This window comes from Oncorhynchus masou, chromosome 30 (genome assembly GCF_036934945.1).
Source record: "Oncorhynchus masou masou isolate Uvic2021 chromosome 30, UVic_Omas_1.1, whole genome shotgun sequence".
Classification (NCBI taxonomy): Eukaryota; Metazoa; Chordata; class Actinopteri; order Salmoniformes; family Salmonidae; genus Oncorhynchus; species Oncorhynchus masou.
In genome coordinates, this window is record NC_088241.1 from 37,832,706 (window position 1) to 37,856,517 (window position 23,812).

Consider the following 23,812-nt stretch of genomic DNA (forward strand, 5'->3'; position numbering starts at 1 on the left):
CAGAGGCCACCAAAATAGTGCTAGTTTGTTTGGCAACTCATTCTTAACCAGGGTGGGGGCAAGCCCCCACGGAACTCCCTCAGCCCTGGGGAGCCTGGCTGGCTTCTTATTCAATTTAGCTGGCTACTCCATGTGCTTGTGGAAAACACTGTGGCTGGCAGGGAGCTCGGCCCCAGTGACGCACTGGGCCTTCTGCACCACTCTCTGTAGCACTTTGCCTCCCATGGTGGAGCTGTCACTGGCTGACCACCTTCACCCCATGTTGTGCTTCTGGCACTTCCCTCCCTGGAAAGACGTTGCGCATTTCTGCACTTCCATAAGACATACAAAAACTTGCTCAGTGAATCAGAGCACTTAATGTGACTTATTTTATTGTTTACTTACCAGGCAGAGTTACTGGAAGATGTGGAGAAACAACTGAATTTGGGGACCCTGAATCTCAATCCTTGTGATGATGCTTTATCGCATGTTCGCTGACTGTTAAGCGTTGTGCAAGGAGAACCGTTGAAATCAAGGTATGGGCCTCCCAAGTTGTAGCAATGAGACAAGCTCGAAAATTGGGGATAAATAAATAAGATCAAGGTTACGGTGGCCCTGTAGATCTCGGGTCAGATCAAAGTACATTTGATATTCACCCTGTTGCTTCACCCTATTTGCTTTGCTGAAAAGTATGGCCCATAATAACACCGCCAGCTTAGATGCCATGTCCAGAAACGTACATCTCTTGCCTACAACATATAGATCGGTGTAAGCATTATGAAGGGACATTCCACCTAACTATCAGAGCTTAAAGGAAAACTCCACTCTAAAACTATCTTTTGGGATTTGATTTTTATACACTGTTGATACAGTCCCAATATGCTTTGCATACCAACAAAGTTTTCAAGATATAGGATTTTCAAGGTGCAAAGGGTCACTTGCCACATGATGATGCATTATCATCATGATGTTGTAAAAATGTAAGTGACACTTTGCTTATGAAAGTCCAATATCTTGAAAACTTAACTACAGACATGAAAATAATTTTGGGATTGTTAACCTTTTCAAGCGTGTGTTCCAAATATCTCGAACGGTCACCCCAGCGTGAGTTGTTTTATGCACGTGATGTCAGAATGCACTCACTGTTCCAAAATGTGATTGTTACTGAACAAGACAGTTGACACACGCTGTCTGATAATTATCTATAGGCTGTTTGAACTTGTCAATTTCAAATTATTTTCTAACAACAGTTTGAATTTAGGTGTGTTCCGCCGCCTCATTAATTCACATAGAAGTAGCCCATTTCACTGTTGCGGACAATTTATGTTTGAGACTTTACTGAGGCAGACCAACTTCTCTCTTCAAGGAGAGCCCAAGCACTTCCCAGTGTTTCCGCAGATCAAGTATGCAGACATTTGCGCAGTCTTGCACGAACTGGCACATGTTCTGACTGGCACTCGCATTGCCTTCATTGTTGTTTTCCTCACAAATAATAACTTGTGTGCATTCCTATCAAAGTAAATGCCTTATTTTATGTATATCATGTTGTCGTTTCTACTGTAGCATACAGTATGTATGGAGCATAATGTATTTACAGTTTTATTCATGTTTTCAAGTACTGGTGACAATGCATTCGGATTATTATATTGATTAATGGACACCTATGATGTGTGTGTATAAAATACTTTTTTGAAGCTTGTGTTGATTATGATGAGCTAATGCTAAGCTATTTTCTAGCTACAGTGGGGCACAAAAGTATTTAGTCAGCCACCAATTGTGCAAGTTCTCCCACTTAAAAAGATGAGGCCTGTAATTTTCAACATAGGTACACTTCAACTATGACAGACAAAATGCGAGAGAAAAAATCCAGAAAATCACATTGTAGTATTTTTAATAAAATTATTTGCTAATTATGGTGGAAAATAAGTTTTTGGTCACATACAAACAAGCAAGATTTCTGGTTCTCACAGACCTGTAACGTCTTCTTTAAGAGGCTCCTCTGTCCTCCACTCATTACCTGTATTAATGACACCTGTTTGAACTTGTTATCAGTATAAAAAACACCTGTCCACAACCTCAAACAGTCACACTCCAAACTCCACTATGGCCAAGACCAAGGAGCTGTCAAAGAACACCAGAAACAAAATTGTAGACCTGCACCAGGCTGGGAAGACTGAATCTGCAAAAGGTAAGCAGCTTGGTTTGAAGAAATCAACTGTGGGAGCAATTATTAGGAAATGGAAGACATACAAGACCACTGATAATCTCCCTCGATATGGGGCTCAACGTAAGATCTCACCACGTGGGGTCAAAATGATCACAAGAACAGTGAGCAAAAATCCCAGAACCACACGGGGGGACCTAGTGAATTACCTGCAGAGAGCTGGGACCAAAGTAACAAAGCCTACCATCAGTAACACACTACGCTGCCCGGGACTCAAATCCTGCAGTGCCAGACGTGTCCCCCTGCTTAAGCCAGTACATGTCCAGGCCCGTCTGAAGTTTGCTAGAGAGCATTTGGATGATCCAGAAGAAGATTGGGAGAATGTCATATGGTCAGATGAAAACAAAATAGAGTTTTTTTGGTAAAATCTCAACTCGTCGTGTTTGGAGGACAAAGACTGCTAAGTTGTATCCAAAGAACACCATACCTAATGTGAAGCATGGGGGTGGAAACATCATGTTTTGGGGCTGTTTTTCTGCAATGGGACCAGGAGGACTGATCCATGTAAAGGAAAGAATGAATGGGGCCATGTATCGTGAGATTCTGAGTGAAAACCTCCTTCCATCAGCAAGGGCATTGAAGATGAAACGTGGCTGGGTCTTTCAGCATGACAATGATCCCAAACACACCGCCCGGGCAACGAAGGAGTGGCTTCGTAAGAAGCATTTCAAGGTCCTGGAGTGGCCAAGCCAGTCTCCAGATCTCAACCCCATAGAAAATCTTTGGAGGGAGTTGAAAGTCCATGTTGCCCAGCAACAGCCCCAAAACATCACTGCTCTCGAGGAGATCTGCGTGGAGGAATGGGCCAAAATACCAGCAACAGTGTGTGTGAACCTTGTGAAGACTTACAGAAAACGTTTGACCTCTGTCATTGCCAACAAAGGGTATATAACAAAGTATTGAGATAAAACTTTTGTTATTGACCAAATACTTATTTTCCACCGTAATTTGCAAATAAATTCATTAAAAATCCTACAATGTGATTTTCTGGATTTTCTTCTAATTTTGTCTGTCATAGTTGAAGTGTACCTATGATGAAAATTACAGGACTCGCTCATCTTTTTAAGTGGGAGAACCTGCGCAATTGGTGGCTGACTAAATACTTTTTTGCCCCACAGTATGTGTGGCGCCATGTTCACTCACCTTTCGGGTAAACTTTCAGAAGTGAATGAAGGGATGTGAATGATCGTAGACAACACACCCCCTTCAACTCTCAAACAGACAAAACTTATCTTGTCTTTTATCTTTGGTTGACGTGAAAAAACAAACATGGCACGCATAAGCTACCCATCGTCGGATTACTTCCGATATTATTGAAAGTGTTCTACTCAATTATTTCAATGAATGGTGAGCTCACCAGTGATGTGATTAATTGCAAATAGTAATTGCTATTAGCTAATCCATATTGTGGTTTCTGTCAGATGATAGTTAGCTAAATATGACCGCTTGTGTTACATCAATCTTTCCTCAGTTAGGGCTAGGACTAATGTTGCTTACATTTTCTGGTTTGGATGACTGTGTTATGCTGTCATTACTTCTGGGAATGTCTGTCTGAATATAGCATTGAAAAAATAAACTGGTCACACTCAGGACATAACTTTGGAAGGACTGTTCGTGCAAAAATATTTCTGTGAAAAAAGTGTGGCCAGCTCAAGCGCTGACTGTCGAGTCAATCGTAACGCGACTTTCTAAATAAGCATTCTAATCACACCGGTTTGAGCGCATGTTGCAGGGACCACTGTAGAATGATCACACCTGTTTATTGGCATGTGTCAATGGAGTAATGAGAAAATGCCAAAATAACTATATATTTTTTTGTTGAGGGGGGGGGTCTTTTTAAGTGGAGCTACCATATTTCATATTTTCAGTCCCTATATGGGAGGGGATGGGGCCAATCTTATTTGAGATACGGTCCTTTCCATTTCAGTAAGAGGGGCTGAGTGTGTTTACAGGTAAATAGTCTTTATTGCAGTTGCACTACACTGATTATCTCACAACGGCTTGAGAGGTCTTTAAAATCTCAACCACATTCATATAGGCTAGTCTTGTGCACCTAGATTTGCATCACAACTGCAATTATGAATTACCTTGCTTGCAACTTTCACTACTGCTCTGTGATCTAGCTTACAACTGGTCACCTTTGCAATTGTAGTAAGCCCACTTAGGCTATTATTCTCAATAAGTTAACGTTCAATAAGTTGTTTCTTTAGGTCTATTTATGCAAACTATAAGTAAGTCACTGAGAACATGTATCTTTGACAATGATAAAATAATTGTGAGGTAAGGACAGCCAGTGTTTCCACTCATTGTAGACCTGTTAGAATAATGTTGCATTGTGCAACAAAGCATGATGCTGTCTGTGGCACAGGACAGCCCTGATTAATAATTGAAGGCTTAAAGAGACACTTCTCTCACTCTGCTTAAAGTGAAACTGAGTGTTTTAACAACATATCTAAAAATCTGTTCATATACACCCCTTTTTTTTCTTTTTTTACATTTTCTGACAAGTGAGCACATGGTGACTTTAACATTTTAATACATTCATAGAATACATCATTCTCAAACATTCTAAGGCATTTGTGAAAATTCAATAGCAATATAGAGTGGGAAAATGGCTGTGTGCTTGGACAATTAATAGACACTGCCATAGATAAAAACCTAATAAAAACATCTGTTTTGTCCAGGACCGATGTCTATGCAGACCGTTGTGTCATAGCCAATCAGCGCTACAGTAGGCCTGTATGCAAATAAACTATTTATATCACACGGGCCTGTCATCATTCACATTGAACTGGGCTGTGGACTTTACAGGCAGTAGCAACAGCACTTCAGGTTATTAGATCGCATTCGGCAAATGTCACAATACATCTGAATGGATTTCTGTAAATATGTAATTACCACAGGAGTTCCCTTACATTTGTGAACTTCAGTCCTATTGATCAAACCATGAAAAAGTAGTCTCTCTGTTGCCTATGCACATCAACAAGATCAACAACTAATGCTAGCCAGAGCAAGATGAGCTAAAATATAACGAAGAAACTCTAGCTAGATAAACCCTCTCAAACTTTTCAGCTAGTTGGCTGTCGAAATTGTATTGTTAAACGATGGGGAATGGCAGCCTGCCCGACCTTCTGCAGCTTGCCTGCCAATGCATGCCTGTCCCAACCTACGTAACTGAATGGGAACTTGTCTCCCTGCCTGCCAAATACATTGCCTGTCTGCCAACAAAAAAAAGAGCAAAATAATTGTTGTCCAGCCTTTGCTGCTATGCTTGCAGATTTGCATAATATGCTACGACCTGAATCAAAAAGTTCTGAACTCCAAATGACAAATGTAGCTATAGGTTGTTGTAACGTTTAAACTTAAAACTTGTTTATCCGTTTTTGCATTGCATGGATCACCGGTGCAGTTGAATGCTGCATTGCTGTATGGTGTACTCAATATATTTTAGTTGAGTAGTCACCCTAGGCTACTGCTCAAATGTTGCTGTAATAGGCCTATATGTCTCTCCTTTGCATGGTGTTTTATTTTTTGGTTAATCATTGTCGAGCTTTAAAAACCAAGGCCAGACAGCAACATTTTAGTAGCTTAGCTACTGTGACCTGTCTGTACACTTTCCTTCTGCTGTCCGCTGCAAACAGAACAAAGAAGAGCAGCACAATTTTGAAGTTGAATTCACAGATGCAAGTGCATCATGCTGTAATTTCAGAAAGTAGATTACTTTACTGTTTGGTATTTTATTAGGATCCCCTTTAGCTATTGGAAAAGCAGCAAGCTACTTTTCCTGTGGTCCACACAGAACATGACAATACAGAACATTAATTGACAACAGCTCAAGGACAGAACAACATAAGTTTAAAAAAAAGGCACATGTAGACTACGTATCAATGCATAAACACAAACTATCTAGGTCAAATAGGGGAGAGGCGTTGTGCCGTGAGGTGTTGCTTTATCTGTTCTTTTGAAACCATGTTTGTTGTTTGTTTGAGGTATATGAGATGGATCGGAGTTTTATGCAATAATGGCTCTATACAATACTGTACGCTTTCTTGAATTTGTTCTGGATTTGGTGGACTGTGAAAAGACCCCAGGTGGCATGTCTGATGGGGTCAGTATGTCTCAGAGCAAATCAAATCAATCAATCCTAGAAGAACAGCAAAGGACCTTGTAAAGATACTGGAGGAAATGGGTACAAAAGTGTGTGTGTGTGGTATGTGTGTGTTATTTATATATATTACACACACAGTAAACCGAGTCCTATATCGACATAACCTGAAAGGCCGCTCAGCAAGGAAGAAGCCACTGCTCCAAAACCGCCATTAAAAAAGCCAGACTACGGTTTGAAACTGCACATGGGAACAATATCATACTTTTTGGAGAAATGTCCTCTGGTCTGATGAAACAAAAATAGAACTGTTTGGCCCTAATGACCATCGTTATGTTTGGAGGAAAAAGAGGGAGGCTTGCAAGCCGAAGAACACCATCCCAACCATGAAGCACAGGGGTGGCAGCATCATGTTGTGGGGGTGCTTTGCTGCAGGAGGGACTGGTGCACTTCACAAAATAGACGACATGAGGATGGAAAATTAAGCTGTAGCATTAGCAATGTCTTTCAAAAGGAGAAAACTCACAAATGCGTAAATTCTGGACATTTTTTAAAATCTGAAAGTAAGGAATCAGATTCTGACAGTGACAGCGAGGAGCTGCCATTGAGAACCCTGAATCTGAGGACCCCTTGTCCACTGACAAAGTCCCAGTTCCCTTTGAAGATGATTGAGGCAGACCGATAGTGGGTGAAGTACAGGAGTTCTGTGGTAGTTGGAAGGCTGCCAGCCATTTCACACCTCCTGGCCCTGCTGTTTGCTTTGATGAGTCCCAGTCTGGAGTGCAACACCCCTTGCAATTTCCATCTGAGGCAGAGTGCTTCAAGTTGTTTCTGACAAAGGAGCTGGTGGAAGACAGAGCAATCACTATGCCTTGGAGCTACAATAGAAGAGAGAGCCAGGAGTGAGGGGGAAACTCGCTGAATATGTGACGACCACAATTAGAGAAATGTATACCTTCCTGGCGACCGTCCTTCTCATGGGGATAGTAAAGAAGAACTCCTTAGGATCTGTGCTCCAATATTCTCTTATGTTTGCAACTCCCTTCTTTTCACAAGACTGCTTCCTAGTTCTGCTGCAATGACTGCATTTCAACAACAATGCTACTGCCATCCTAAATGACCCGTTATACAAACTAAGAAATGTCAACAGCTGGCAATAAAGTGGCATGACAAACGAGACATCATGTCCTATCCACTGTCTATACAGTAACCATGTCGGCCACGGCGAAAGTTGACCACCTGACGGAAGAGAGAGAAATCAAACCAGACTGTGTGCTTGACTATAATCTCAAATTGGGAGCAGTGGATAAGGCGGACATGATAAACAGCTTTGTGCAATGCACCCAGAAAATGACCAAGTGGAATAATAGATTATTAACTATGACTGCAATGCAGGCAACAGACGGAAAATGTGAACGTGTCTGCAGACTTGAACTGCACGAACAATTGGGAAGTGTTTGGGGAATTTTGTCTGGGTCAGAAATGTAAAAAAAAAAAATTGATTGGTCCGCAAAAGTAAAAATTTTGACTTATGTGGATGAATGAGGAACACACACACCTCAATTCAAACTTTTCTTAGAAAATAAAAAACATATTAGAAAATTATTTGAAATTGACAAGTTGAAAACCGCCTATGAATAAAAATAGGCTGCGTGCCTTGGTTTGAGGGCAGCGCTGATTAAATGTACTGTTGCGTAACAATCACATTCTGGAAAGGAGAGAACGTTCTAACATCACGTGCATAAAAAAAACTCACTGGGGCAACCGTTAAGAGATATTTGGAACTCACGCATTAAAGGGTTTCGGTGACTTCATTAGCTGTGGTTTCTGATGCTTATATGGTTGACTCATCCAGCGTTCATGGACAAGCATTATTTGTTTAATGCCAGTGGCAGGTCATTAGTAAAAAATTTAAAAGAGTAGAGTGCCTAGAGAGCTGCCCTGCGGTACACCACACTTTACATGTTTGACACGAGAGAAATGTCCATTAAAGAAAACCCATTGAGTTCTATTAGATTTCCATATCATTGATTCAGAGCTGAGGTTGAAAAGCCATAACACACATTCTTTTTCAACAACAGGTTATGGTCAATAATATTAAAGGTTGCACTGAAATCTAACAGTACTGCTCCCACAATTTTCTTCTTATCAATTTCTTTCAACCAATCATCAGTCATTTGTGTCAGTTGACTCGCTTGTGCGTCCTATTCGGCCCGCGGCCCTTGTGCTTGACACACACGCTAGCTCATTAGTCACGTTATGACTGACTTGTGATCATTGCCTTTCCTCGTTTGATTTTGACATTCCCAGCCTTAGTTAGTCATCCATTTTTGTTCAAAATATTTAGTCATTGAAACAAACAGTGCATCCCGAATGTGTAGCGACAGCAAACAATGTATCAGGCCAGCTGTGATTTACAACTTTATAGCAATGTTTTTTGGACTACAAGAACTCTATTGGTGAATTCTATTAATTATGCATTAAACTGCATCCATCTATTCTGCCAACAATGCCTTACTGTATGTCATGGAATTTTGAGTCAAATAGAACCCATTTTTAAAACCTATCTTTTTTGGGTTTTTTAGCATAAACTAGGAATTTTATAGATTTTACTTATGATTGTCCGTTTGTTTCATCTGCAAAGCAGTGAAGACGCTGTCGGTACTACTTTAAAGTGTGTTACGCCTGGTTAGGGATCGTGTAATAGACCTAAAGGTGCTGTTTTTTATTTTATTTTACCTTTACCTGTTTTACCTGTTTTAACTTCATGGTCAAAAAACTTAAGCCAAGTATATCCCCAGACAGTGCTTCAAATTGGCTGCCGCAATATCACTGCATTCACAGGCAAATGTGGAAAATAAACCAGAGGACGCATGAGAGGCTGCTTTTTGATTCTCACCACCGCTCATGCATTACCAATGGTGGAAACTCACTCCAGCCGATGCGTAAGCCATTTCAACGCTTTCAAATCCATGATGGGGAGTGTTGAAGTGCACAATTCTGGGGAAGGGGATGTCGGCGAGCCTTGTGAGAGCCATAGGGAAAGACTGTGTGAGGTGGGCAGAGAAGGAGCGAGTGGGAGAGGGAATAACATGAATGAATAGCAGATGTGCTGAAGTAAGAGAAAATATTAGAGAAAGGGGGTGGGGGGGAGCAGGAAAATCCAAGAGAGTCTCGGAGAGAAAGACTGAGAGGGAAGGTAAGACTGAGATGGGGAGAGATGAGATATTCTGTGAGGGAGAGATGTAGACTTTATTGCAGACACACTGCAGAATATGAACCTTATCAAAGCAATGGCGGACTGGCATAAGTAGGTCTTGCGTTATTTTGAACTTTTCCCCTGTGGCTTCCAGCGCTAACACTGTGCTAGTGTGGAGTCTGTGACGAGTCATGTGCAGCTGTGCGATGGCTCTTATTCATCAAGCAGACAGTCAAGAATTAAAACCTTGAAAAGACGTGGCTAAATAAGTGATCATGGAAAGCCACCCTTGTGCCACATGGAGTGTTATTCTCTGTGAAATCTCTACGCATCTGTCTGAGTTTCCCTGCAGACGTGTTTGAGGGATTTGAGTGCACCCATATTCAGTCATGTTTACAGCGAGAAGGGGGAGAACACATGTTTTCTCTTCAAACAGTACAGACTGATGTATGCCTTGTTTGGCTTTGTCAATTGTTATTGGTTCATATTTAGTAAGTCATTTCAAAGCAAATTTTTTCTCCTTGTTTTCTTTCTCATTCCTCATTAGGGGAGATGTATCTGGAGAACACTAATCACTGCTTCATACTGTAATGTGGAGCCTCCCCCCAATAGTGATGTTGGTTTTGTTGATTTTGTTTCCCAAATGGCCATTTCTGTCAACTCTAACATCAAGAATACTGCACATCGGTCTGAAAAAACTACAACAATGTTAATAATAAACCCTGCCATTTAGGTACCTACAGGACATTTGGAAAGTATTGACCCCTTCACATTTTGGTACGTTCCAGCCTTATTCTAAAATGGATTAAATCAAACATTTTCCTCATTAATCTACACAATATCCCATAATAACAGAGCAAAAACTTTTTTTTTTAAATATTTGCAAATGTAAGTATAAAAACACCTTGTTTACATAAGTATTCAGACCCTTTCCCATGAGACTAAATTTAGCTCATGTGCATCCTATCCCATTGATCATCCTTGATGTTTCTACAACTTGATGGGAGTCCACCTGTGGTAAATTAAATTGATTGGACATGATTTGGATAGGCACACACCTGTCTTTATAAGGTCCCACAGTTGACAGTGCATGTCAAAGCAAAAACCAAGCCATGAGGTTGAAGGAATTGTCCACAGAGCTCCGAGACAGGATTGTGTCAAGGCACAGTTCTGGGGAAGGATACCAAAACATTTCTGCAGCATTGAAGGTCTCCAAGAACACTGTCCTCCATCATTCTTAAATGGAACAATTTTGGAATCACCAAGACTTCCTAGATCTCGTCGCCCGGCCGAGCCGAGAAATCAGGGGAGAAGGGCCTTGGTCAGGGAGGTGACCAAGAACTCGATGGTCACTCTGACGGAGCTCCAGAGATTCTCTGTGGAGATGGGAGAATGTTCCAGAAGGACAACCATCTCTGCAGCACTCCACCAAAAAGGCCTTTATGGTAGCATGGCCAGCGGAAGCTACTCCTCAGTAAAAGGCACATGTCAGCCCGCTTGGAGTTTGTCAAAAGGTACTTAAAAGAACTCTCAGACCATGACAAAAACAAGATTCTCTGGTCTGATGAAACCAAGATTGAGCTCTTTGGCCTGAATGCCAAGCGTCACGTCTGGAGGAAACCTGGCACCATCCCTATGGTGAAGCATGACTGTGGCAGACTCATGCTTTGGGAATGTTTTTCAGTGGCAGGGACTGGGATACTAGTCTAGATAGAGGGAAAAATGAACATAGCAATGTACAGAGATCCTTGATGAAAACCCGCTCCAGTAAGCTTGAGACTGGAGCGAAGGTTCACCTTCCAATAGGACAACGACCCTAAGCACACATCCAAGACAGCGCAGGACTGGCTTCAGAACAAGTCTCTGAATGCCCTTGAGTGCCCCAGCCAGAGCCCGGACTTGAACCCGATCGAACATCTCTGGAGAGACCTGAAAATAGCTGTGCAGCAATGCTCCCCATCCAACCTGACAGAGGTTGAGAGGATCTGCAAAGAAGAATGTCAAACTCCCCAAATACTGGCGCGTCAAGCTTTCCCTCTATCCTGACTAGTCTCCCAGTCCCTGCCACTGAAAAACATCCCCACAACATGATGCTGCCACAATGCTTCACCATAGGGATGGCCAGAGAATCTCGTTTCTCATGGTTTGAGAGTCCTTAGGTCCCTTTTGGCAAACTCTAAGCAGGCTGTCATGTGCCTTTTTACTGAGTGGCTTCTGTCTGGCTACTCTACCATAAAGGCCTGATTGGTGGAGTGCTGCAGATATGGTTGTCCTTCTGGAACGTTCTCCACAGAGGAACTCTAGAGCTCTGTCAGAGTCACCATTAGGTTCTTGGTCACCCCCCTGACCAAGGCCCTTCTCCCCTGATTGCTCAGTGTAACTGGGCGCCCATCTCTAGGAAGAGTCTTTGTGGTCCCAAAATTCTTCAATTTAAATGAGGCACTGTGTTCTTGGGGAACTTCAATGCTGCAGACATTTTTTGGTAGACTTCCCCAGATATCTGCCTTGATGCAATCCTTTATCTTAGCTCTGTGGACAATTCCGTTAAACTCATGGCATGGTTTTTGCTCAGACATGCACTTTCAACTGTGGAACTTTTATATAGACAGTGTACATGATTTGGAAAGGCACAATCAATTGAATTTACCACAGGTCGACTCCAAGTTGTAGAAACATCTCAAGGATGATCAATGGAAACAGGATGGACCGGAGTTCAGGGGTCTGAATACTCATGTAAATTGTTTAATCAAACCTTTTTCTGATATCGGGACATAAAAACTACAATAATTAGCCTAGTGTGCATGTGCGGCCCGAGCTCGTTTTCCCCGTCTAAACTAGCTGGCTAGGAAGGTTGCGAGTTCAAACCCCCGAGCTGACAAGGTACAAATCTGTCGTTCTGCCCCTGAACAGGAAGTTAACCCACTGTTCCCAGGCCATCATTGAAAATAAGAATTTGTTCTTAACTGACTTGCCTGGTTAAATAAAGGTAAAATTAAATGAAATGTAACTAAGAAATTCGCTATAAATAAATATTTTTGTTGTTGAATAGTCTTGACTGGTTCGAGACCTGTCTTAAGACTACGGTGGGAAAGTATATCTTTGCTACTTAACGCGGATCCAAGTTCAGTTTTCAGATCCACTGGGGTCATTGGTGTAGGTTAGCGGCACGTTTCTGACTGGTCTTGGAACTGTGACAGCGGGCAGCCTCTTCCCACTTGGCTTGACAGGATATGTAGTGGTTTTGCCAACACAGTCAGATATTTATACACTCTTGTACCCTTATCCATTTTTTAACTGACTGTGTTTATTGATTAAATGAGACTTTATTACTATAATGAGTAATCAAGGAAAGTTTATTGACACGAGAAAATGTCATCTCTACAGAGAGCAATGACTACAATGGGTCCGTGGTGCTCCTCCTCACCCCTCTAAACTGAGTGTACAAAAGATGAAGACCACGTTCCTAATATTGAGTTGCACCCACCCTTTTTCCCCTCAGAACAGCCTCAATTCATCAGGGCATGGACTCTACAAGGTGGTGAAAGCGTTCCAAAAGGATGCTGGCCCATGTTGACTCCAATGCTTCCCAAAGTTGTGTCAAGTTGGCTGGTTGTCCTTCGGGTGGTGGAGCATTCTTAATACACATGGGAAATTGTTAAGCGTGGAAAAACCCAGCATCATTGTAGTTCTTGACACAAACTGGTATGCCTGGCACCTTCTATTATACCCTGTTCATAGGCACTTAAATCTGGTCCTGCCCATTCGCCCTCTTAATGGCACACATACACACAATCTATCTCAATTCTCAAGTCTTAAAAATCCTCCATTTAAACTGCCTCGTCCCCTTCATCTACACTGATTTTAAGTGGATTTATCAAGTGACATCAATAAGGGATCATAGCTTTCACCTGGTGAGTCTGTCACGGATAGAGCAGGTGTCCTTAATGTTTTGTTCGCTCAGTGTATAAACTGTCAGCTTAGCCTGGGGGGTGTGTTCCAGTGCGCTTTCCTGCCAAAAGCTGACACTCGCTGAATTTCACGCAGCCATTTGAATATGTTAAAGCTTTAAGGCCACATTCATGACCATGATAACTTTTTTTAATGTAACAATTGGGGCATTTTATTCAGTCAAAACTGGTATTCAGACATGTCTGTGGTCTGGGCCTAAAACTAAAGTATCCCTTTGGTGCAGGAAATTGTGTTTGCTTTAGGTTCTCAGCTAATCTGATGATTCACTTTTGATTGTGTGATCCAAGATTACTCACTTGGTAAAGGCATGAAGATGCATTTTCTTCTCTCTAGAACACACGTCATTCTTCCTTCCATAATCTGTCTTGAGCTCCCCGCTCTCCTGTCACAACTGAACGGCAGATGGGGTGATTGCTTCTCCGGCTGTCGTAAAAGGCCCCATCCTCGTATTCTTTTGATTACTCAATTATTCCCACACCATGGACAAAGTGCACACTGTGTAGACTAATTGACCAGCAGTCTTAAGCAGACTTCGCAGTGTGCTTCAAGCTGGTCTGTATGGCATATCAACAAGGCTTGGTAGGTTACTTTCTAAATGTAATTCGTTACACATTACCAGTGAACTTGTAACATAATTTTTGGCTTACGCAAACTAAGTAACTTAATCTGAGCGTTTCAATCACTGCTTATAGCCATTGACGAGAGAGGCTATCGATTTAGTTGGGCCTAGCGATTTTGCAAAAATATGCCTACGAGGATGTTATAAGAATTACGTTAAAGTACCATTTTATTATGAATCATGTCATTGATGTACTCCAGAGAAAAAGGTTTTGCTTTTGTCCTGTTGTGTTATGTTGGTGGTTTGCCATTAGAAGGCTTTGGGCTATTTTTTCCGAAATATGTCTTGGTGACCTGAAAATAGAATAGCTTGATTGGTCATGTTTAAAAATTCAACTATATATATATGTATATAAATGGAGATTCCCATCAGTCTAGGAGAACAACCGCTCTGCTACTTTTTCTTCAGTGGGTAACCAACGCTTTCTTCTTTTGTCAGAACCGTACTGTTAATTATTATTTTTTCAACCAGTTTTTGAAGAACTTCCCTCCCTATACACTTACTCATACTCTTTCGCACTCGCTTGTTCACTTCATACTCATCCTCCGCCTTGTGTTTTGGGAAAAAAAAGATGGGTCCTGGCTGTCAATAAGGAGCTGCTTGTCAGTTCATCTCTCAGCACAGGAGCCTCCCTGGGTGCCAGGATGCCAATTTGATCTTCGCATAACACTTCCTGCCCACTTCACACAGGGCTTCGGCTGCCAGATAAAAGCTAACAGCCACTCGTTTCCAGCCTCTCGCTTTCCAGCGAATGGAGAACCCCATTATCCGCAACCCCTTAACTAGAAGGCTGAATCACACGGCACAGCCCTTCGGCTAACAGTGGTTTCTCTAATCCAATTGCAGGGTGGGGGTATTTCCCTCCATCGGTATAAATGAGTCTTGTAAATGGGGTTCTTGGATTTTTATGTAGCAGACTGAATACTTTGTGGTGCGTTGAATTGGATTGGGCCGGGGTTTCCACATTTTCATTGTGTTACGATGCATCGTTAACGTGTGCCGTTAAATTAGGATTTTCCTCACTTTGACAAGTGCCACGTTAATCGATTGCTTCATTTGTTATTGATGTGTATACTGAATGCCGTATATGTTTTCCTCCAGAGTTTTATGGGTATGTTGATAAGTGTAGAATTTGTGTTTTCATTCAGGACGTACGCCTTGCGCCGGGTGCAAGATGCCTTCAGGGCAAACCGGAGTGTAGAAGACCCTAAGATGGTGGAGCAGCTCTTAAACCAGGGCAGGGACAACCTAGACATGATCCGGAGACAGGTAGGCCTACCACAAACACACGCACACACACACTGGTTCATGTAAGAACAAAGTTATTCCAGCAAGGACTTAAGTATTTTGATGCTCACAGCAAAATCTTATTTTTCCACCACAATCATTTCTCCAAAGAAATGTTTTCCATTAATCGTCCAACTTAACCAAAATATCACCTGGCCGGGATACCTCGGAGTCTGTACTATAGTTTCTAAGGACAGTGGGTGGTTATTTTTTTTCCCCATCCTCTTAGTTGCTCATTCCCCCAGATACATGTTAGTTGAGCACCTGCTTAGTGTCCACCTGTCGACTCTCGCACGGCGCCAGAGTGCTAATCACCACTGATGCCCTGCTGTTGGCCGCTTTGTTCCCATAATGCACCTCCAACCGCCCATCCCATCTCAGGGGACCATGGGGAAGACTCCAGCCCTCGCTCTCTCTTGGTCCCTGTCTTTCTTGGTCTCTTTATTCAGCTATGTCTGTCTCTATCTCTCAATCTCAAGTTTCTCTCTGTTTCTGAGTGTATGATTTCCACGTCATTCTCTTGGGCACCGTCCTCTAACACCTATTCTCGGTTCCCCAAGGCTCTATGTTTTGTGCTGATAACCAGCAGAAATGTATGACTTGGTCAATGACTTATAAAGAAGGCAATTGGCAAAACACAGTAATGTATGCATTGAGATGCATGCAGCTCGTCTCATGATAGACACAAATATTCCGATGTATATATTGTTTATATGGGCTCATCCTACAGGCCTATTCAATGAGAATATAGAATAAAAACAAATACAATTATGCAACATTGCTCTACATCTCACGAGCGTTCTTCGACGTCTAGAGGTAATGTCAAGAGAGACGAGTACCACTAAGATAGTTAGTGTGTTTATGTGAAGCTGTGTGGGTGGCACTGCTCTGCAACTGAGCCGGTGCTAAGCAGCAGAATAGAGCAGCTGCGCGTGTGTGTTTGCATATCCCAGCAGATGCGAAACAGCCTTATGTAGAGGATAAGACCCACGTCTCCCACACACACACACACACACACACCACATGCATATTGATGCTCGAATATACACCCGTATTATATACACACCAAGCGTGTCTTGACAACTTCAACCTTGTGTGCCCAAGCAAGTATAGCACTTTTGGCACACAGAATATTCTTGGCTCTCTGCCTCTCTCTCCAGCGGACACAACAATGTGAGTGCCAACACAGGCGGGCATGAGTGGAACAAGGAGGCGGGTAGTGTGGGGGGGGCACTGCACTGTCACACTATGCCCACCCACCCCCCAACCACACACACACACACGCAAGCCCTCTTGCATACACATGACGCCTTACAGAACCTGTGGATTATGTTGTGTGTTTGAAAATGACAGATGGGTGTCTTTACCACATGCAGTATGTATACGTGGTGCGTTGCTGATGGTACAAGGTTGACTAAACCATTCACTTGCTCACCACGTATTCTCTAGTCCCTGTATACGCAGCCCTCTCCCGCTTCAAAAGAAGAAGCTAGCTCTTTATTCATCCATTTGCCCCAAAATGTGTTATTTGCCGTCAGACAGTATCCAACATGGCACACGCACACAGAACAGATAGGAGCATTAAGTGCCTTGCTGAAGGGTGCAATCACATATTTCCTCGTCAGCCCTGGGACTTGAGCAGGCAACTCTTGGGTTACTCACTCGGCTAGCCGCACAACCCACCGTGTTTATCTTGCTTTGACATTTTAGCTTCTTTTATTTTCAATAGCAGCTGTGGGTTGCGTGTTTAAAAAAAAAATACAGTGCCTTGCGAAAGTATTCGGCCCCCTTGAACTTTGCGACCTTTTGCCACATTTCAGGCTTCAAACATAAAGATATGAAACTGTATTTTTTTGTGAAGAATCAACAACAAGTGGGACACAATCATGAAGTGGAACGGCATTTATTGGATATTTCAAACTTTTTTAACAAATCAAAAACTGAAAAATTGGGCGTGCAAAATGATTCAGCCCCTTTAAGTTAATACTTTGTAGCGCCACTTTTTGCTGCGATTACAGCTGTAAGTCGCTTGGGGTATGTCTCTCAGTTTTGCACATCGAGAGACTGACATTTTTTCCCATTCCTCCTTGCAAAACAGCTCGAGCTCAGTGAGGTTGGATGGAGAGCATTTGTGAACAGCAATTTTTAGTTCTTTCCACAGATTCTCAATTGGATTCAGGTCTGGACTTTGACTTGGCCATTCTAACACCTGGATATGTTTATTTTTGAACCATTCCATTGTAGATTTTGCTTTATGTTTTGGATCATTGTCTTGTTGGAAGACAAATCTCCGTCCCAGTCTCAGGTCTTTTGCAGACTCCATCATGTTTTCTTCCAGAATGGTCCTGTATTTGGCTCCATCCATCTTCCCATCAATTTTAACCATCTTCCCTGTCCCTGCTGAAGAAAGGCAGGCCCAAACCATGATGCTGCCATCATCATGTTTGACAGTGGGGATGGTGTGTTCATTGTGATGAGCTGTGTTGCTTTTACGCCAAACATAACGTTTTGCATTGTTGCCAAAAAGTTCAATTTTGGTTTCATCTGACCAGAGCACCTTCTTCCACATGTTTGGTGTGTCTCCCAGGTGGCTTGTGGCAAACTTTAAACGACACTTTTTATGGATGTCTTTTAAGAAATGGCTTTCTTCTTGCCACTTCCATAAAGGCCAGATTTGTGCAATATACGACTGATTGTTGTCCTATGGACAGAGTCTCCCACCTCAGCTGTAGATCTCTGCAGTTCATCCAGAGTGATCATGGGCCTCTTGGCTGCATCTCTGATCAGTCTTCTCCTTGTATGAGCTGAAAGTTTAGAGGGACAGCCAGGTCTTGGTAGATTTGCAGTGGTCTGATACTCCTTCCATTTCAATATTATCGCTTGCACAGTGCTCCTTGGGATGTTTAAAGCTTGGGAAATCTTTTTGTATCCAAATCCGGCTTTAAACTTCTTCACAACAGTATCTCGGACCTGCCTGGTGTGTTCCTTGTTCTTCATGATGCTCTCTGCGCTTTTAACGGACCTCTGAGACTATCACAGTGCAGGTGCATTTATATGGAGACTTGATTACACACAGGTGGATTGTATTTATCATCATTAGTCATTTAGGTCAACATTGGATCATTCAGAGATTCTCACTGAACTTCTGAAGAGAGTTTGCTGCACTGAAATTAAAGGGGCTGAATAATTATGCACGCCCAATTTTTCAGTTTTTGATTTGTTAAAAAAGTTTGAAATATCCAATAAATGTCGTTCCACTTCATGATTGTGTCCCACTTGTTGTTGATTTTTCACAAAAAAATACAGTTTTATATCTTTGTTTGAAGCCTGAAATGTGGCAAAAGGTCGCAAAGTTCAAGGGGGCCGAATACTTTCACAAGGCACTGTATATTTATTATCGTTCTGTTGCCTGCTCCACCAGGATCCCTACTCCTACACACGGTTACGAAAAAAGCCTGATGGGGCATGAATGTTAATCCAGAGCCCTACCCTTGCGTATGAAGTTGAGGCCCTACCCTATCCAGGCTCAATTGCTTCTGCCAAATTTAAGACCCAACCTGAAATCAGAAATATATTCCTCTGCTAATAAATCCACCCTGAATGCTGCTTGCTCTGCATGTGATTTGATAATGGTGGCTCTGAATAGTATTGTCAGGATTTGATGCCAGATTTTCCTTGGCAAAAATGAACACAAAGCAGATGGAACTCTATGGTCCTTTTTGAAACCTACTTTTGGAAAATATTGTGTGCTATATCTTGAAAAAATATAAAAATGTGACTGGTTGACAACATAATGCATTTTTTTTTCAACATTAAAACTGCTTTCCTCAAGAAATTTAATCCAGTTCATGTTTTGCTTTCTTACTTCCTAGTAACGCGTTACTGTTATCGTGCCAACACGAGCTCTGAGTCTGAGTATCCATAGCAACGGCTCCACTTGGGTTGCTATGCTCAATGACTAGACATGACAGAGCAGTTAGCTACTTTTTGTAACTCTAAACTCCGACAAAATTCAAGCAACATAATTATATATAAATCTCTCCTGTTTTATATAAGCACTTCTGACACCATGTTATGATCTTAGTCATATGACTGTACTGTGCAGCATAGCAGGAGCAAATGGGTCAGCTTCAAAATGTTTGTCAAATTAGTGATGCCCTGCCCCTACCCTAGTTATTGATAAAAACCAGGCACTACCCGGCTCTAAACGATGTATAATGTCAGGGCTCAGGTCGGGTTGCAGAGCTCTAGGATATATACATTATTAATATGCCCCCTCTCTCAAAATACACTTTAGTTAGGGGGTTGCATCAAGAAGCATCAAATCATTGGCTTCAGGTTCAGTAATAGCTCTCACAGCACTAGAATCCCATTCCTATAACGGCGTGCTTGGCAGTGTCCCCACCCCGGATTTGAATTTTAATGTGGAATGTGAGGTAGGCAGCCTAATGAATGTCAGATAATTTTGGCTCACACTAACATTTTTTTGCCTACTCCTCCCTTTCCCCCATTTTAGAAACAATGTCATTGAAGAGCACCTCGCCTAAAAACAGTATATACCCAGCCACAAGCAACAAAGGCATGTTTATTGTATAGCCAGGGCTGCAACCATTTTGTCGCATTTTGCTGCCATTTGTGCGAGAACATTTAAAAAATATATATATATTATTATTGGCCGCATCAGTGCGAGCTGCAAATTCTAAACTCTGCAAAATAAGGAACCATACTTTTTTCAGGACCCTGTCTTTCAAAGATGATTTGTAAAAATCCAAATCATCACATATCCTTAAACACGGTTTCCCATGCTTGTTCAATGAACCATAAACAATTAATGAATATGCACCTGTGGAACGATCGTTAAGACACTAACAGCTTACAGATGGTAGGCCATTAAGGTCACAGTTATGAAAACTTAGGACACTAAAGAGGCCTTTCTACTGACTCTGAAAAACACCAAAAGAAAGAGTCTTAGGGTCCCTGTTCATCTGCGTGAACGTGCCTTAGGCATGCTGCAAAGAGGCATGAGGACTGCAGATGTGGTCGGGGCAATAAATTGCAATGTCCGTACTGTGAGACGCCTAAGACGGCACTACAGGACGGACAGCTGATCATCCTCGCAGTGGCAGACCACGTGTAACAACACCTCCACAAGATCGGTACAACCCTGAACATCACAGCTGCGGGACAGGTATAGGATGACAACAACAACTGCCCTAGTTACACCAGGAACGCACAATCCCTCCATCAGTGCTCAGACTGTCCGCAATAGGCTGAGAGAGGCTGGACTGAGGGCTTGTAGGCCTGTTGTAAGGCAGGTTCTCACCAGATATCACCCGGAAACAACGTCGCCAATGGGCAAAAACACACTGTCGCTGGACCAGACAGGACTGGAAAAAGTGCTCTTCACTGACGAGTTGCGGTTTTGCCTCACCAGGGTTGATGGTCGTATTCGCTTTTATCTTCGAAGGAATGAGCGTTACACCGAGGCCTGTACTCTTGAGCGGGATCGATTTGTAGGTGGAGGGTCCGTCATGATCTGGGGCGGTGCGTCACAGCATCATCGGACTGAGCTTGTCATTGCAGGCAATCTCAACTCTGTGCTTTACAGGGAAGACATCCTTCCCCCTCATGTTGCGAGGGCTAGGGCCATTCCCTCCCCAGAAATGTCCAGGAACTTGCAGGTGCCTTGGTGGAAGAGTGGGATAACATCTCACAGCAAGAACTGGCAAATCTGGTGCAGTCCATGAGGAGGAGATGCACTGCAGTACTTCATGCTGCTGCTGGCCACACCAGATACTGGCTGTTACCCCCCCCTATGTTCAGGGCCACATTCCATTTCTGTTAGTCACGTCTGTCGAACTTGATCAGTTTGTCTGTTGAATCATATGTTCACACAAATATTTACACATGTTAAGTTTGCTGAAAATAAACGCAGTTGACAGTGAGGGGACGTTTCTTTTTTTGCTGAGTTTAGTTGGTCACCTCAGTCAACAAAAAATATTTTTGGGTGTGGCTTAAACAATGATTTTGTCAGATGTTTTTTTTTTTTTTTTGTATTTTCAGCACAGAACATTTATACGAAATGGATGAGCATGCACAATTTTCAGGGACTCGTTTTGTCTAGTGAGCACTACTTTCAAAATTTCTGGATTAAATTATTCAAAACATGCATTGATTTGATTTCTGCCATGAAAGTATCTGCCCTCAACCTGACAGTGCCTATTTTAGCTAGTGGCTGTGATGAGCGAGCCTTTTTCTCTCCCTCTTCCCAATGTGCGCTCTGAGTATATGGAGAGAGAATGCATTCTGATTGTACAACATTTCAAAGTGCAATTGCGGGGGAAAATACTGCTTTGGAAGCAAGTATACTGTTCTTAGTTGAAGAGAGGGGGGCCTCTGCTTTTTCTAGGTATCTAATGTATTGCTGAACTCTCATTATTGAGTGAAATTTCACCAATTTATAACCTACGTTTCTGGCATGACTTTGAGATACGGAGCCGAGGTTGGCCATTTGTGGTGAGTGCATTCTATCAAACCCCCTGGAAAGATTTGCTCAGCTGTATTTCCAAAAGCTGAATGAGTTTCTCTCGGGGCTACACCCATCTGTAAATCTGCACTACATGAAGGGGGCCAGCTTCAATAGGAGAGGGCGATATAACTTCCCATGATAATCCAAATAGAGCCATAGTGTATAGGGGAAAGACGGGCTCTAAATCAGCCGGGCATTTCAGGACGATGCCCTCGGGAAGACCCATTTCACCTCTCAGTGGAGCTCAGACCTGTGTTCAAAAACTATTTGATATCTTTAAAATACTTTGAGCATTTTATTTTTTTTCTAGCCTTCCTGGATTGCTCGATGGGTGGGGTTTGCAGTTTTGGGACTATCCTGTTGATCCATTTAAGCCTGGCATGCTCAATCAAGCACAGACAAAGTATTTGAAATGACTTCAAACAGCATTGGAACCCTGTATGGTGTTACGCACAGATAGGAGTGTAGGAGTTGACAATCTAATGTTAGCATATTCTAATATTGCCATTATTGCTATAATGTAGTCCTTTTCCATAGCAATTTACACTTTTCAAATTCTGTGTCCCTATGTTCCCATCAATTTAGCCATTTGAGCAACTGTAGTGGTAGTTTGTTACATCACAGACATACGTCTGGCATCTGCTTACCAGTCATGGTTAGCTAATCTTTCCTATGGGGCTGGGCTATGGGGGTTTGAAATGTCCCTTGCCTCATGCGAGTCATGTCAGTTACTTGTCTTTCTGCTAGACACCCCTGTTCTAAATGTCCTTTCTTCCATTATCTCTGCCCTTTCTTGGTCCTTTGCTGCAGTAAAGATGTAAGTCGGCTTGTATGTAACTATGATGGATTGCACCTGCAGGATGGTATTTATGTAGGGAACCGCAGGATGATCTTGCCAAAACGAATGTGGCCTTTCTGTTAATGGGAGATCAAATGAAAAAAAGATCCCTTTGTACAAATGCCATTGGTTCTGCTTGAGCGTGTGTGCTTTTTGTTCGCTCTTTTCTATTTCTCTCTCTGTGTGTGTTTGCCTCCATGTGCCCGCGTCCTTGCCAGACATCGTCTGTCAGCCCGTATCGGATCCTTGAGAAATTATATTGCCAGCGAGTGACAATTCTATGATCATGACTTCTATTGCATTCTTGTTTGGTATAAACTATGGATGTGAATTACCTATCCAATGTTCCCGCTAATATTATACCCTGCAGGGCAATCCAGCACAAATGGCTGCTGCTAATGCCACTTGATGTCAAAGTATTTCAACCATTCTGAGGCAATGAAGATGAAAGGTCAGTTTAGTGAATTATATCTGACATGTACTGTGCAGCGACACAAGGCTATGTTGCAGGGCCCAACTAGCCCGCAGGAGGTTTGATTTGTTATGTGTTAAAAAAATACTTCAGTTTTCTCTTGAACATCTAAAACTAGATCGAAAGTAACTCGTCACACTGCACTTATGTTTCATCAGAACTACAAACATGGCTCATTGGAAGTCAGAAGGCAGAGTGCAGCAGGGATTGAGGGATACATGAGTCTGCCATGTACAGAACCAACTGTTTTGTTTTCCTTATCAGGTTTCTCTTAGGTCACTGGTGGAGAAATATTACAGCATCCATCTTTGGAGACCTTGAATATATTACAGTATAACATGTCCTCATCCAACCTTCTCATAGATTGCCAAGCTCTAGATGAAAGAGATGTATTTTGGAAGACAACTTGCATCTCGTTATCTTCATAATGAGCACACAACGTTTTTGTGTGTGTGTGTGCCTTGAACAGAGTGACTGGCATAACCCCGTAAACACATTAACACATCCGTAGGAGGTGAAACCATAAGTCTCCATCACTCCTGATTCAGAGCTAAACGAGCTTTAAATGGCTGTACTTTCACTCTCACTGAG

The 23,812-nt window shown here is 42.4% G+C and overlaps 1 protein-coding gene across 1 annotated transcript in view; it reads left to right on the top strand.

Moving 5' to 3' along the window:
- The window catches only part of LOC135522608 (LYR motif-containing protein 4B), a 57,296-nt gene that overhangs the window by 3,163 nt on the left and 30,321 nt on the right, over nucleotides 1–23,812 (top strand). Inside the window, exon 2 of the mRNA XM_064949035.1 lies at nucleotides 15,244–15,364. Within this exon, the coding sequence (XP_064805107.1) occupies nucleotides 15,244–15,364 (121 nt within the window). The remainder of the gene's footprint in view (nucleotides 1–15,243; nucleotides 15,365–23,812) is intronic.